The following is a 16634-nucleotide window of genomic DNA, read 5'->3' as shown; positions in this document are numbered from 1 at the left end:
TTTTTGGAAAACTGGGACGCCATGTCATCTGGACTAAAGAGGACAAGGACAACCCAAGTTGTTATCACCATTCAGTTAGGAAGCCTGCATCTCTGATGGTATGGAGTTGCATGAGTGTGTGTTGCATGGGCTGCTTTCACGTCTGGAAAGGCAGCATCAATGCTGAAAGGTATATCCAAGAACTAGAACAACATATGCTCTCATCCAGACGTCGTCTCTTTCAGGGAAGACCTTGCGTTTTCCAACATGACAACGCCAGAACACATACTGCATCAATTACATCATGGCTGCGTCGAAGGATCCGGGTACTGAAATGGCCAGCCTGCAGTCCAGATCTTCCACCCACAGAAAACATTTGGCGCATCATAAAAAGGAAGATGTGACAAAGAAGACCTAAGACAGTTCAGCAACTAGAAGCCTGTATTAGACAAGAATGGGACAACATTCCTATTCTTAAACTTGAGCAACTTGTTTCCTCAGCAGAGGTGGACAGTAACTAAGTACATTTACTTGAGTACTGTACTTAAGTACACTTTTTGAGTATCTGTACTTTACTGGAGTATTATTTTTTTCTGGAAACTTATGACTTTTACTTCTCTACATTTGAAAGACAAATATCATACTTTTTACTCCACTACATTTCTATCTCGGTCGAAAGTCGTTTCTGTAGCAGCTCTGAAAGTCAGAGGACTTTTTTTAGTTTGGTTGTTTCAGACAGTCTGTCAGGAATCACTCTTATGTGGTCATATACATTTCCCCAACTTTTTTTGTACACTGATCAGTTCATAGCAAAATGGAAGAAGACTGTTCTTAGGCACAAGTGTGTGCACCCATAGCGATACTTTGAAAGTATGTTTCAGTTTTAAAAAAAAATCAAGATTAGTTTAGTTGGCATACACTTGGTGCATGTCTTATAAAATATTAAAAATATAAACATCTGGGAGAAAGAGAAGAGTAAAGTTAGGAGCATATCAGATGTGTATCAGTTTATTGGATCCGTGCATTCGGCCTTAAAGTGACAGTAGCTTTGTAAAGAGATTTGTAACTTTTATACAAGTATTTAAATTAGTTTAAGTTAGTCGTATGCTAGTACGTCAGATGGAGCATCACTGACTGGCTTTTTTGACATGGTCTTGTCCCAACTTTTTTGAGATGCACTGTAAAAAAAGTATTTTAATGTTTATTCAGCTATTTAACATGAAAAAAGTTGAGATAACTCAAAACAAAGTTTGTACAACTATTGACCTCAAGTTGAGAAAACTCAAATGTTCCACAGCTGGTTGCCTAAAACTTTTAAGTTCTCATTTAAAAAATAATAATAATTCTGCTCTGGATCATTTGAAGCATTTTGATTGCACACGATGGAAGTCCAGCAAAAAGTTCATTGCAGTAGTCAAGCCTAGAAAGGACCAGGGCTTTGACAGGAGTCTGTGTTGCATGCTCTGTAAGGAACGGTCTGATCTTCCTGATGTTGTAAAAAAGTGTCATGTATAACTTTTTTTGTTAATTGCTTAATATTTTTTAATGAGTTAAAGCAATGTAAAAACATCAAGTTTTTTCTGTATCCGTCTCTTTCTCAGGTAGGGAAGATACGCAAGACAGCAGCGCGGCAACGGGAATACCATGTTTTGTTCATGGTCATCACCACCGTGGTGTGTTATCTTTTGTGCTGGATGCCGTATGGTGTCATAGCCATGATGGCTACATTTGGCCGGCCAGGTATCATCTCACCCGTGGCCAGCGTGGTTCCCTCTCTCCTCGCCAAGAGCAGCACAGTCATCAACCCGCTAATATACATCCTGATGAACAAACAGGTAAGAGCACAAACTAAATCATATCCATTTCATACACCATAACTAGGGCTTGAATGCATGTATAAAACATATAAGAACATTTTATACTGCTCGTTTTCAAACCTTTTTTTTTAAATCAAAGTTGGCGTGAAACAGACGTTACGATATTGAGTTAGTGTGATGTATATCCGAGGGAAATGACTGCTTGAAGAAGGAAAAAAAATGTAGAGCGAGATTTGACTGTCCATCGTTTTTTGTTTGGATGGTTGTGGTTTACTATCGCTGTGATGTCACGTGACAGGTTAATCCCGTCCTTACGCCAGTAAACAGAGATGTTGCTGAAAGGAGGGGGAGAGAGGAGAGATAATAATAAGATAAAAAATAAAAAACAAAAGAAAAAGATGAACACTGATACATCATACTACATAATTACTGCAACATTACATAACACATGAGAATAGTCCGTTTTAATACTGAAAAACTGAGTATTCATATATTAAATTAATTAACCATGAAACATTTTGCAATTCAATAAGTTTCAAGAACTGCATGTTCTAAAATAAAAGCTGTTATCCAGCGTTTAACAAGAAATTGACAAAAAGCACACACCATATGTTACTGGGTCAAGTAAAGGTCAAGCTTTTATTATAGAAACAAATGGTCAAAAAAATACACAAACATGTAGTGGTTTAAAAATTCAAATGCCAAGTGTGTATTAACAAATGTAGTGACATGGAGAAATAAACATTTTAAAACCTCCTATGGCTTTTGAAAGTGAACTGGCCTGTAATAGACAATTGCAGATATTTACAGTTTAAAGATCAATACTTTCACAGATATCACATACAGTAGTAGCAGGAAAGAAAAAGGCTGTGGGGTGCGGAATTACAAAAATAAAGAAGAAAAAAAGTACGGTACAAAAAGGAAATCTATGAAAAGGAAAGGTAGAGAAGAATGGAAAACGTCAATTAAATAAGGAAAGTTGGCACAGATACACAACACCACAGATACAGTACCATTCAAACATTCTCACACACAAACTCAGGAAATCGTACTGTGCACATCTGACACAACATTGAGGTTCACAAGTGAAAAAAATAATAATTCACCTGCATTTCCTGTTTTCTGTAATAAAGATAAAAACAGAGCTAAACCTAGAGACCCAGCTCACATTTCCCATTACAGGCTTAATCCTAATGTTAAGGTATTTACTATGAATACTAACAAGCCCCGTTTTGTCACATGCTGTGTGCACCGTATTGTACACCCCAACCCTCCCTCCCTCACTCTTCCCCAAAAATAGTCATATCACCCCATGACATAAAAAACAAACAATTGACAGAAAACACTTAAAATAATACCCTTCAAACGGTCATATCTCCAGTCACATTGTCTCTTCTCGGCGAGAGACAGACAGAGTTTATGCCACTAAAACCTTGTGTTAAAGGCTTAAAAAAAGACATTCACAGAGGAAGGACATACAACTCTGCCTCTGATCATAGGGTGCTAAAAGACTAAAGAGAAAATAGAAGGCAGAGTTTTAGTCCCTCTATAAGGTCACGTGACCATTTGGCCATCACGTAGAATAATACAAAAAATCTAATGGCTAATGTATACCATTCTCCAAAAGTTTGGGGTCAGTGACTTTTTATTTGGAAAAATAAAATAAAATGAAATAAATTGATCAAGGACACATTAGGGGGTTTTCATACAAAATGCATTTTTCTATTCCATTGTTTTTTCATGTGAAACGCGCTAAGTGACGCCTGCTTGCTCGTCCTTACTGCAAATAGGTAGGCTTATTCTGATACGTGCAATGACTATCCATTATGACATGTAGGCAGTTTTAGATTTATGTACACAACACTAATCTTTTACATTTTAATCCTTTCATTTTTCACATTTAAAAATGTTTGTGAGCTACTGTGTGTGTGTGTAATAAGCTGAGTGTACATGCGTTGTGGACCCGCCCATAGGCACATCTAACTAACGCACTCTTTAAATAACACAAACAAATACTGTGCCAATGACTTTAGACCAGGTTTTTAGTTGGTCAATGGTCAAAAATCGTTTTCAGTTGCTTCAACATAGCAACGCGTCAGGCTGAAACTATCAAATAACTTGTGTCGCACCATGTGCTGCATCGCGCCGGGTGTATGATAGGGCCCAAAGCCTCTAGACCATTCACCCATCCCATTTCCACCGCAAAATGCATTCTGTGTGAACCAACACTTTCATATTCAAACGACATTTTTATAGAAACAAGGAAAAACGATATCTTGGTTTCTACAACAATCTGTACAACTGGTTTTACTGTATTTTTCATCAAATAAATTCCACCTTGGTGAGCATAAGAGACTTCTTTCAAAAACAACATCTGACTGACCCCAAACTTTGAAACGATAGTGTGCATGCTCATTTCCTGTCAATAAAAAAGTGGAGATAAACCCAAATCAAAACATTGAATTACCGACTGAAGGTGAGTGTGGCGTCACATGCCCAACAACCCAGGCCGGCTCCAACAATAAGTCATATAGAGAAGACGATACACTGCAGGTTCAGAGGCTCTAAACCCATCATGTAATTTTACATCCAAACCTATTTTAGTATTCAACAGTAAAAAAAAGTCACTCTTTAGTGTCTCTACATCTACAATCCCCCAACATGGGGAAACAGGACAGAGTAAAGGTCAAATATTTGCTTTACAACCTCAGCCTACAATAGGACTAGAAGGAAGATGAAGTAATTCACCCTGGTGAGTCTCGTGAGCTCCTGAGTGAGATCACCAATTACTAGTTTACGTCTACAATATACAACACGATTAAAACAGAAGTTAGCTCTCCTCACCAGATCTACAGAAAAATCAGCTTGCGAAAGTGTTCTGTTTCGATTAAAATGGCACACATTGAAACAATGCACACGAGTAAATAACAAACCTTCAAGTTTTACCATCTGTAGAAAAGTCGCACCACAAAGTGAATTGCTTCAAATGAACAACTGTATATTTAAGAGAAGACAACGCAAAGATGCTCTGGCAAGTCATTCGCTTTTTAAAGGAGACTCCAGCGGGAGTCTCTTGATTTTAGAGGCTACAAGACATTATAAACCTTGGTTTATATTTAACAACTTGTATCACCGCCACACTTCTTGTATTGCCAGCAGCCTTAAACTCCCAGATAAGATTTACAGGGCTGCGAGGAGTACATAGTACAGGCTATCAAATCCTAACAACGATTACTCTATTTTCTGTAAACCACCTGTCTTGACAAAGTATAAAACGGCTAGAAGACTTCAAATGAACCAGGGTCACGTTCAAAAACTCCTTTAGTCAATTTTCTACAATAACAGGTACATGTAAGTACTCTAAAAATTATTGATTCATTTGCCACAGTTTCGAGAATTCGGGAAGAGCAAAACATTCTCAGAGGCTTGTGAATGTGGCACAATGTATGTTACAGCAGAAAACAACACCTAAATTACAGAAAAAAAGAACAATCATTCATGTTATGGCGAGAAGCTTCAAATCTGTCAGTACGTTAGATAAAAAAATCCAAGGACAGATTGATAAAGCTCATTTTTAGTCAGAGAATAAATCTTGCCATTGTGCTAAAACATTTGAGTGAATGTTTGCTATTGACAGTGTAGCTTTCAGTGTCTATGACTGCTAATACTTACAACCCTGTGAAAAACAGAGATTCAATTTAAATAATTACATTAAAAAAACTTTTTTGATGGCTTTCAACACCAAGATCAAAAAAAAAAACTTTTCTTGCGACGTCTATTGCTGTTCTGACCATCTTTCTTTAAGCATAGGCTCAGGAAATGCATTTTTGAGTTGAACTACAGCAGAAGGTTTTGCCCCGCAGAACATCATTCGTAGTCTACATAACATGGCCCATTCTGAGCCGGCTCGGCGTGGTCCTGTGTCAGTCTGCAGATCTCTTCTGCTTTACAAAGTCTGTTATTGCGTCTTTCTGTTCAGGGCTCACAGTGGACTTTCTTGAAACCGGGGAGCGTGACTTTGCCTTTGCGTTTCAGATCTTCCTCTGAGCCGACGTTCATGCGCTGGATGAGCATCTTCTCGTAGAGTAGGGGATGATACGCACCTAGGGTGCAGGCGGCGTCAAAGTAGCGTTCGTGGTAGTGGCACAGATCCGTCTGCCGTAGTGAAGGAATGTACTCGTACACGTGGACCTCTTCACATAAGGACATCATCAGTAGGATGCCTGAAATGCACACAGAACTAGGTATTAACAAAGCAGACTACACACAACCACATAGGAGTACATGATAGTAGGCTTGATGGGAAGAGAAAAACAATGGGAATGAACACAGATGAACCTCATTGGTTTTTGTGGAAGCTCAATTGTGCTGCGTAACGCCAGAATGAACCTTATTGGTTGTTGTGGAAGTTCAAAATGTGCTGTGTAACACATGAGAATGAACATGATTGGTTCTTGCTGAAGCTCAAACCTGCTGCGTAACACGTGAATGAACCTCATTGGTTCTTGCTGAAGCTCAAACCTGCTGCGTAACGCAAAAATGAACCTCAGAGGTTCTTGTAGAAGCTCAAATGTGCTTTGTAACACATAAGAATGATCCTCATTGGTTCTTGCTGAAGCTCAAATGTGCTGCATAACACATGAGAATGAACCTCATTGGTTCCTGCTGAAGCTCAAACCTGCTGAGTAACACACAAGAATGAACCTCATTGGTTCTTGTGGAAGCTTAAACATGCTGCGTAACACATGAGAAATAATCTCATTGGTTCTTGCTGAAGCTCAAAAGCACTGCATAACATACAAGAATGAATCTCATTAGCTCTCACACGTCAAGAGAACATGTTTGAGCTTCCGTTTACCACAACTGAAGTGTTGATGAATAAATGAAGTGAATAAAAGAAAAGCCTAAATTCAGTCTGTTAAATTATAGCATATAGCAAATTATCCGTGACATTTTCTCTCTCAGCAAATGTAAATTTTGAACTGATGCAACATTTTTATTTTACAAGATTTTCTGGAAATTATGAAAATATCATGTATACATGAGGAAACATGCCATGCAATATCAGTGTGTGTGCTCCAATTCAACAGCGGGAGACTCTTAGCCACTAGGGAAAACCCATATCGGTCAATCGCTAGCTCACAAACTCAAACTGCAACGGTCAGTGAACGATAAAAAGAGACCAAGCTGACAAAATGTTCATTTAAGAAGTATAATCTGTCACAATATTGCAAAGTGCGATTTTCATTTAATTCCATTTGCTTGGTAAAGACATACAAGAGCGTTTAGATTTAACTCATCAACTTCTGCTGACATTTAAGGAATCTATTTATAGTATGCAGTCAAGAGCTTCTCAAACAACTGAAGTTATAAAAAGGCTGTGGGCACAATCATGTGTTCACAACCCATTACTTGCATGACATCAATATTTCCTACTACTCTGGGATTTAACGCAAGTCAACTCTATCATTTTAAAGACATTACATATTGATGTAATATTTTTTCCCCCTTTGTTATCGCGATGCACCCAGTGCACGTTATAATGTATATATAAAAAAAATCGAATCCGATTTCAAGTTTAAAGTTTTGTTGACTTTAAGGCCTTCTATTCACACTAATATCAACAAGACAAAATTACTCTCAGTAGAAAATTATTTCACACTAAGACTATTCATCCCAAGAACAGCAAAACGTTTCACCAATCTCTGAGACAATCCAGCATGCATTATCAAAAGCAAAATGTAAATCGTAGTCAAGCGGTGGAATTCACAGATTGATCGGCATTTATACTTGAACAAAATGCATTGTGGGTTGCATTTTACTTCTGTGAAGGCACGTTTATCGTTGCTCAGTAAGATTTACAAAATTCTGCAATTTCAATAAGTAGTAGCAATCACAATTTCAGGACAAGGGCAGAATCCAATTAAGTTCAGGTTAGTTTTGCAAACTAGAAATCCAGAAAATCCAGTCAATTCAATAAAGAAACAGGAATCTAGATGATGGCGCAAGTGTGAAAAAGTTCCCAACGCAGATACTGTTTGTGTTGAAGCTCACATATTTGCGATTTGCAATGACTAACAGAAAAATGCTTGCATTGAAAGGAATTTCTGTGTGAATGGGGCTTCATTCACCTCTACACTATTGACAATGGATAACAGACCTTTTTGATAGCGTGACTGCACCCTAATTTAACATGCGCTGCAAAAAAAAAAAAAAAAAAGGATCTTTTAAAACCTTTTCAGGCCAAAATTTTGCAGTAAAAATCCATACTCAGTTTTAAAGGCTTTTACATTTTTGAGAATGTTGGCAGTGTGTGTCATCTCTCAAGTGTCTCTCTTTGTCCAAAGTTCTACAGGTGTTTCCGCATCTTGTTCTGCTGTCAGAGGAGTTTGATGCAGAACGGTCACTCGTCCATGCCCTCCAAGACCACAGTCATCCAGCTCAACCGTAGAGTCCACAGTAACACTATTGCCTGTGCCGCTCAGATCTCCACCGGGATCCACAACCGCAGCAGTCCTCCCACAGACAGAACCAACCCCCCAGAGGCACTGACCGTCTCAGACACGGCTCTTCCAGTGATGGACAAAACACATAAATGCAAGAGTTACAGCGTTTTTGACCAGAGAATGATCATGTGAGCGTGACTTCATAAAATGTTAATATTAATAAATGACACATGCAAGTGTCTGACCATATACATCGACACACTGTCACCAAAGTTAGTATTGTGACTTTTTAATTTTTTTAATATGACGTTACCGCCAATAGCAACAACATTTTAACATTTTACAACACACATTTTGTTCCATCACCACCAACAACATGATGTAGCTACCTATGTGATCTTTTTGTGTTCCTACCTGACTTAAGCTCAAGTTTCACCTTAATTGTGAGCACTATTAGTAATATATCCAGTTTTAATATGTCATTCATTTTAACAAAACATCTCCTCACAGCAAATGATTGTATGCTGTTGGAAGAGTAAGACAGTATATTATTGTGTATATCTGCTAAGAATTCATTTAGTCACTTTTAACACATAAATTACTAGAAAAAATACACAACCATTCAAAGGGTATTTTTTTTGTTTTTAAAGAAATGTACTAAAAACTCAGCTTTGCCAGCACAAGAATAAAACATTTATTAATAATAAAAAAAGAGAAAACATTTAAAATTGTGATAATTTCATAACATTTTTGATCTAAAAAACCTTTCTAAGCCCACACGTTTGAAGTTTATGACCAATTTATGATTTCAAATTGACTTTAATATTATTAACACTTTATGTATTAAAACTGTTCTGCTCTTCTCAAAATGTAAAAAAAGTAGTAGTTTTTCTACCTGCACAGCACATTGCAACTTTTGTATAGTATTTGAAACCATTTTTGCCTGCTTTCTTTTCAGCTTAATTTGCACATTAGACAAGATGTGTAATATCTATACACTAAATCAAAAGTATTTGTAGCCCTGCTTTTTCCGTGTGTATTATGGTTATTTGTGACTTAGTTTTGGCTACACTAATATTGTACAAGGCATTGAGTGTCTGGCATACGAACTCTGAAGAATTTAGCCATATTGCATGCATGAATATCATGAACTATTTGAATTATTTAAGTGCAACAGAAAGCTTTTTTTTAATCGTTATTTGTTAACAATACCAAAGACGGTGTTCTTATCTCTTCCATTTCTCGCAGTTAAGTTTCATATGAGTTTTATTGCTGTCTTGAACCCAGGTCACTAAAGAATTTTTGAATAAAAGTACAGAGTGTTTCCACAACGCTATATGTAAAGAACTATTTTCAATGGGGCAATCTTCCCAAAAGATCAAACACTTTGTGCATAATACACTGATATAAAAGAATCACTTGAGATCCAGAACAATTCATTCTCAGATGGATTTTCAAAAAAAGAGAGAAAAGAAATGTGTTTTTAAAATGTGCTTAATGTATGCATGGGGAAAGACTCAGTGACACACTTTAAACTCATTGCCATCTCTTCCATCTCTAGAACACTGAAATAATTGTGTATAATGTGCCAAACACCAGGGACAATGTATGATTTTCTGCATTTAAATATCTGTCTATTTGTAAGAAAGTACCCACACCAGTAATTGCCACATTACAAAATGGATATCTGCCTGTCAAATTGTTGTGCCATTTTTGTTCAAGTACAAATGCCGATAAATCAATGAATTACGCAGATTGATTGCAGAAGTCTATAAGTTAAGAGTGTGCAAAATTGTCTGTGATTTTTATAAAGTCAAGGGGTCATAAACAGCTATTAAATGATTGTGAATTGTGTTTGAATTCTAAACTGTTTGAATTGTGAATTATTTTCTAAACTCTTTCTAAACCAGAAATTATAATGCGTTTCCCACTGTACAAAAACTATGCACTGTTCACACCAATACATATTCACATTCAAACGGGTTTTAGCGGTATCTGATTAAGTTATAAGAGAGAATACCATCTCAACAGCCACTATTCATTTATAGCAGACCTTTAACCCTCTCTGACCTTTCATCATTCACTACCCTATCCACAATTCATTCTTTAAAGACATCAACTTTCTTAGTATTTTTCAGTATTCTTTGTGTGTGTGTGTGTGTGTGTGTGTGTGTGTGTGTGTGTGTGTGTGTGTGTGTGTGTGTGTGTGTAATGTATGTATGTATGTATGTATGTATGTATGTATGTATGTATGTATGTATGTATGTATGTATGTATGTATGTATGTATGTATGTATGTATGTATGTATGTATGTATGTATGTATGTATGTATGTATGTATGTATGTATGTATGTATGTATGTATGTATGTATGTATGTATGTATGTATGTATGTATGTATGTATCTATGAACGAATGAATGTACATTTTATATATATATATATATATATATATATATATATATATATATATATATATATATATATATATATATATTCATAAATATATATATATTTAAGACCACCATTCTGTAGATTTTCTTGCAGTTAATTAAAAAAGGTTGCAAAGCGTAGTACAATAACAATTTTATGTTAAAAAAATAAAAATTAATGTATAAACAATCGTTCTTTAAAAAAAAAGTTCTTTCTCTGTAAAAAGATTAGAAATCAGAATCGAGTAACTCGAGTGATTCGAGTAACACTAATTTTTGCTTGCAATTAAAAAATAAACCTGATTTAAATATAAATCTGATGTTTTATGAAAGTTATTTGCTATATACATGGCCTACAATTTTAAATCGCCACGTGAGAACACATTACATTAAAATATGCACTTCAATAAGCTGAAAGAAAGCAGGTTTAATGCTTTTACATGTTAAATAAAATCGATGTAAGGGACAAAAATCTAGCAGTGCAGATCGGTTAATGCCTAATGCACTTGAAGAGTTTCCAGCAGATGGCACCGCGAGCTTGTGCTGCGCTAACAGAACACATACCATTTATGTATGTATTAGAAAACGTAACATTCTGCGGTACATTTGTAGTAATTGTTTAAGGCGATTTGACGATTTCAGTCATCATCATACAGTAGCCAGCAACGACCCCCTTTCATAAAGCGCGCGCGTGCATCTCTCACTCTAGGCTGGTGGTCGCTATGGTTGATTTGAGGGAGTCACGCGTGACGCACTGAAGTACTAGCCTGACAAGCCAGACCCACATCAAGATGTTTGGTCTGGAAACTCACCATTGACAGGGCTCAATCTGAGGGGCGGGATAAACGGTTGTCTTTCAAACTCCCTCTGCACGCGATAGGATACGATACACAACCAACCAGAGCAACGAAGGTGAAGCAGAGCTTGTTGATTGATTAAACATTCTCTGTATCCGGTCAGCAAAACCCTGAACACATCTTCCCTTTTTAAGAGTGACTTCAGTGCCGTTCTTTATTCTTTTCTCAGAGAAAAGCTGAACTCCAAGTCTTCCAGAGTCGCGGTCAAAGCTGATTCGAAAGACCGCCGTTCGCCAGTTTCTGTGTTTACTAGAAGCACGCAAACGCAACTCGGCTGTCGTCATTATGGCCCTGCCCACCGACTCTATACACGATGTGATTGGCCCGTCCAGAGTGAGGCGAATACAGCTCAGATAGGTATTGAGAGTCGCTAGACGACACTCACGGGCAGATTAAATTTTGCGTCTAGACTTCTAGGCTACTGAAGTACAGGACTGATTATTGATCTTAGCCAATCACGCTGACAGGAAAAATAAATAAACAATGTAGCGACGGCAGGTTTAGGGAAAATAGCGCAGTAAAAGCACCGATACAGCACTTAAAATGCACTGAAGTAAAAGTACACTGTTTTTAAACTACTTAAAAAAGTACAATTCATGAGAAAACTACTCAATTACAGTAACGAGGGTATTTGTAATTCATTACTTTACACCACTGTAAATGGATCACCCACAAATTTAAATTCCTCACCCTCATGTCATTCCAAACCATAAGACATTGTTTATCGTCAGAACACAAATGAAGATCTATCTGATGAAATTCGAGAGCTTTCTGACCCCTCAATAGGCACCAATTTAATTAACACTTTTAAGGCCAAAAAGGAAGAAACACATTGTTAAATAAAGTCCATATAACTCCAGTGGTTCAACCCTAATTTTATGAAGCAAAGAGAATACTTTTCGTGTGCAAAGACAAAAATAATGACTTCATTCAACATTTTCATTTATTCAACATTCACATCTGTGTCCGTCTCCTGTGCTCCTACCTCATGGTGTACACTACAGTTTCCAGGTTCATGGCATCCCAGACAAACATTTTTACGCTTCAGAAAAGATGAACCCGCCTCCCCTACCCCAAATACACAATCAAAGAGAAAATGCAAAAGGGTAGCATTTTCAAACATGGACATTTGGACACCACTGCAAACCACACCACACTTCTATAGACATCACCATAGAAACAGGCTCCACATCTGTGAGGAGAGTCTGTATGTGTCAACAATACGGCCAAATATTTAACACCTGTTCAACAAGATCTGTAGCTATGGGTGATTACTCCTGTGCCTGAAGCAATGTCATGCTGCATTTTATCAGCCAAGCTCAGCAATTAAGAGGAGAGTGAATTGGTCTCATTCTCCAAGCAGGCACATGCACTGTAAAAAAATTGTGGTGTTTTTTGTTGGTTTAACTTAAAAAAGTAAGTAACCTGGTTGCCTTAAAATTTTGAGTTTATTGAAATTAAAAATTTGAGTTGAGGTTTAACTTTTTTTTCTAAATAATTTTTTACAGTGTGGGGCATGTTTATACAGACTAAATGATTGGAAATGTCCGGGATAAGCTAGCAGAGTGGTCTGTAATTTCAATGGAAGTTCCAGTTAAGTCGTTTTACGAACACGTTTAGAATACTCCAAATTCACTAACATCAGAACGATGTTAAGAACAAATTCTAGGTGTTGTGAATTAGGTGGAGATTTTTCGTGCACTGTAAAATTTTTTGGTTGTTTTTTGTTGGTTTAACTTAAAAAAGTAAGTAACCTGGTTGCCTTAAAAGTTTGAGTTTATTGAAATTAAAAATTTGAGTTGATACAATGAAGGAAATTTGTTTAATAAATAGAAACTCAAAATATTATTGTATCTGAACCACATAAAAAAATTGATAAATCATGAAAATAGCACTATTTGGCATGTTTCACTGCGTCATCAGAAATAAAACACACACAATTACCCAATATGCTTAAAAAATCTTTTAATAATATTTTAATAAAGGTTGCCGAATCTCAAAAAATGTTCATTGTATTAACTCTAATTTCAATGAACTCAAAATTTTAAGGCAACCAGTTAACTTTTTTTCTACATAATTTTTTACAGTGTGAGAACTTCTCCTGTGCGTACAAATACGAAAAAATCCACGCAATATTAGTGAATGAGACCCAATGATTGTAGATGCAAGACTTCCAGAGACACAAGGCATTGAGACTAAACAGATGTGCTCGGATCATTCCGTCGTCAAAAATATATGTGCTCATTAATGTATATTTACTTATTTCAAGTTATAAAGTATTCTCATACGTTTATAATATGCCATTGAAAATACATACGGGTGAGGGGTTCGAATGCCGGTCGCCATTTTTCTCCTCCATCTTAAAAAGTACATTAGCCAAAGCCATTTTTCACAAACTATTATTCACTGGATGGTCATATACCTTTACACCGCAAGATGGGGGAAAATATCACACAGTGTAGCTTTAAAATGGACAATTTTTGTTTTTTTATGTTTTTAATAGAATATTGCAGTATTTATTATAAATGATTATACCTGTCACTCAAATGACATCAAAACAAAAGCAAAACACAACCATTAAATCAATTCCTGATAGACAAAATCAAGTCCCATTCCAACATTGTTCAAGAAGACTCTTCATTTGGATATCCTGAGATTTAAAAAAAAAAAAAAACAACTACTTAACTGGATCTTCCAGTGAAATTACAAACCACTCGGGTGGTCAAATCCTTCAGTCTGCATTAACATGTCCCTTTCTAACAGTCGACTGCAAGCAAACATTCAGAACTGCCTCCATCCAATACACAACCAATGAGTAGAATCTAGTCACCCCCCCCCCCCCCGATAATCCATTAAGCTCTAATGTCTGTCACAATACAGAAGAAAATACGTTCTATGACTAATACATTATGATGAATTCTGCGAGATCGTACTAATGGTCAGAGCGATTATGTCGGTGCCGAATGTGGGTCAGACTCATCTGAGCTCTGGGTTGAAAATCTCCATTGCTGGATATAAACGTCACGTCTCCATCTGCTACTCTTTTACTCTCACTCTCTCTCTGTGGTTTTAGCCAACACATACTGAGCAAATATCCCACAACCTCCTGTGAGTGCAGAAGCCATACCTATCAGTCTGCTATAGGTCACTTTCCACAATCGGGAGTTATGGAGCTGGAATTAATTGCATTTTACATAAGAGGTCAGGTTGTGAAGGTTTGGCTGATTAATTCAGTACAAGGGGCCGGTCTCTCAGAATGTGTTTTTCCACTCGCTCCTTGCATCTTTTGCTGTGTCTCGTGCATTACACGCCATTCAAAAAATGCGGCGATCAAGTTAAAGTTAGTTCAACTTTCAAAAAAAAAAAGCATCTCTAGACTTTACGCCTTTCCCCCCGTCCCACTGACCCCTGTATCGCGTTTTTAACAGCAAAAATTCATTCTGTGGGAACCGGCCATAAAAATATATTTTTCCACTGATGGACATTCAGAATTTCTAATCTGCGTACAGGTTTTATTAGAGTGCATTACACATTGATGTAAGATTACCTTTAGTAAGCAGCTCATGCGGCAATATATTTAAAATCAGGAATGCGTTTTTTCTGTATGGATGAATTGTTTTCGACAGCACTGAAAGAGCAAGTGGTAGTGTGCAGGACACCCTTATTTCAGAGAGGGTTTGGAATTAACACCCACTAAGTGCTAACGTAGAAATCAGTTAGTATACGAACCAGTGTTACTCACAGGTTGGTGCAATTATTGATTAAAAAAGGCTGAGATTTAATTATTTAACTATATAGAATGACAAGCTGCATATTTTAAAGTAAAGTGCATTTGATTAGTCTTTTAAACTTTTGCCGGTTCCCGCCTCCTTCCTCCTCATTCTATGAATGTCATTACATTGGTGCCGAAACCCAGGAGGAAGGAGGGACATGCTGCTGAATGGGGTCGCGGGGATGAGGAGGGAATGAAGACTACAAATGGCTCCCCGAGGCGATGGTGCTGGTGCGAGTGAAGACCGGTGGGCCGGAGCCTGCTGCCGTCCGCCATGATGGGGAGGAGCAGGGAGCACGGGACTCGCTGCCGACTGCCCTCAACCGGAGGAGCCACCGCCGGCCACCAGGGGGTGGAGGAGGATCGAGCCCAGTACCATCGCATGGCATCATGAGGAAGAGCCTCTCGGCTGGCTGAGGACTGAGCGGCAGTGTCCAGGAACCTGACCGGAATTGTTTTTTTTTCTTCCCCTCTGCACTCTTTCATCCCGTCGCTCTCTATGTCTCCATTTACTCATTTGTTGATGGAAACATGACAGTTGAGAGGCAAATAAAACCTCTTCAAGTGCAGATTTCTAAAAAATACAGCCACTTTCTTGGGAGACAATACCAAGATGTGCATTTGGGGATAAAGAGTAAAGTTGAAGTAAAGTGTGTCATTTCTTTGGCACCAAAAAAAATTGCAATCAGTTTGTTTGAGCTGTCCAACTGGAACAGAAATGGGTTTCATTTAAAATGGGTTGGGACTGTGAGAGTGGTTTGAAAACAGTTATTTGTGCAATTTTACTTTATTGTTTGTCATTCCATGACTGAGGTGAGACCTTAAAAAAGGCACAGAACCCCCAACTGCTCCACGGGCACCGCAGCAATATGGCTGCCCGCTGCTCTGGGTGTGTGTTCACGGCGTGTGTGTATGTGTGTTCACTACTGTGTGTGTGTGTGCACTTGGATGGTTTAAATGCAGAGCACAAATTCCAAGTATGGGTCGCCATCCTTGGCCAGATGTCACTTCACTTTCACTTTTCATTCACAGAATATGTGCATGTGTGAGTGTGCATGTGCAGGGCTTACCTATGAACCCTGAAGAGGGTGGGTTGGGCTGAATGTTCTCCAGATTGTTCCCTTGAATCACATCCCATAACTGCCAGATGTATTTCGGGTGCAGGATGTAGAAAGGCTGAGTGGGGAAGTGCATCCTGTGCTCCATGTATGGCGTGAACAGGTTGTAGTCTGGATTTGAGTACCACTACAAAACAAAGAAAAACAAGTGTTAATGCCTTGTGTTAATCTATTTTCTAAATTCTTCTTATTGTGACCAAATCATTCATGTATG

General features: G+C 37.7%; 2 protein-coding genes across 4 annotated transcripts in view; one reads left to right on the top strand and one right to left on the bottom strand.

Moving 5' to 3' along the window:
• tmtops2b (teleost multiple tissue opsin 2b) overlaps window positions 1-10318 on the top strand; it is a 92847-nt gene extending 82529 nt beyond the window's left edge. The window contains exons 3-4 of the mRNA XM_067443443.1: window positions 1581-1814; window positions 8144-10318. Coding sequence (XP_067299544.1) covers window positions 1581-1814; window positions 8144-8434 — 525 coding nt within the window. The 3' untranslated portion in view covers window positions 8435-10318. The remainder of the gene's footprint in view (window positions 1-1580; window positions 1815-8143) is intronic.
• st6gal2a (ST6 beta-galactosamide alpha-2,6-sialyltranferase 2a) overlaps window positions 2417-16634 on the bottom strand; it is a 97509-nt gene continuing 83291 nt past the window's right edge. For all 3 annotated transcript variants that reach the window (XM_067443439.1, XM_067443440.1, XM_067443441.1), the window contains exons 5-6: window positions 16373-16547; window positions 2417-6019 (exon numbers count right to left, since the gene is read on the bottom strand). In XM_067443439.1, coding sequence (XP_067299540.1) covers window positions 5772-6019; window positions 16373-16547 — 423 coding nt within the window. In that variant the 3' untranslated portion in view covers window positions 2417-5771. The remainder of the gene's footprint in view (window positions 6020-16372; window positions 16548-16634) is intronic.

The sequence above is a fragment of the Pseudorasbora parva genome, chromosome 5, assembly GCF_024679245.1.
Source record: "Pseudorasbora parva isolate DD20220531a chromosome 5, ASM2467924v1, whole genome shotgun sequence".
Lineage (NCBI taxonomy): Eukaryota > Metazoa > Chordata > Actinopteri > Cypriniformes > Gobionidae > Pseudorasbora > Pseudorasbora parva.
This window is presented reverse-complemented; position numbering and strand designations above follow the sequence as displayed.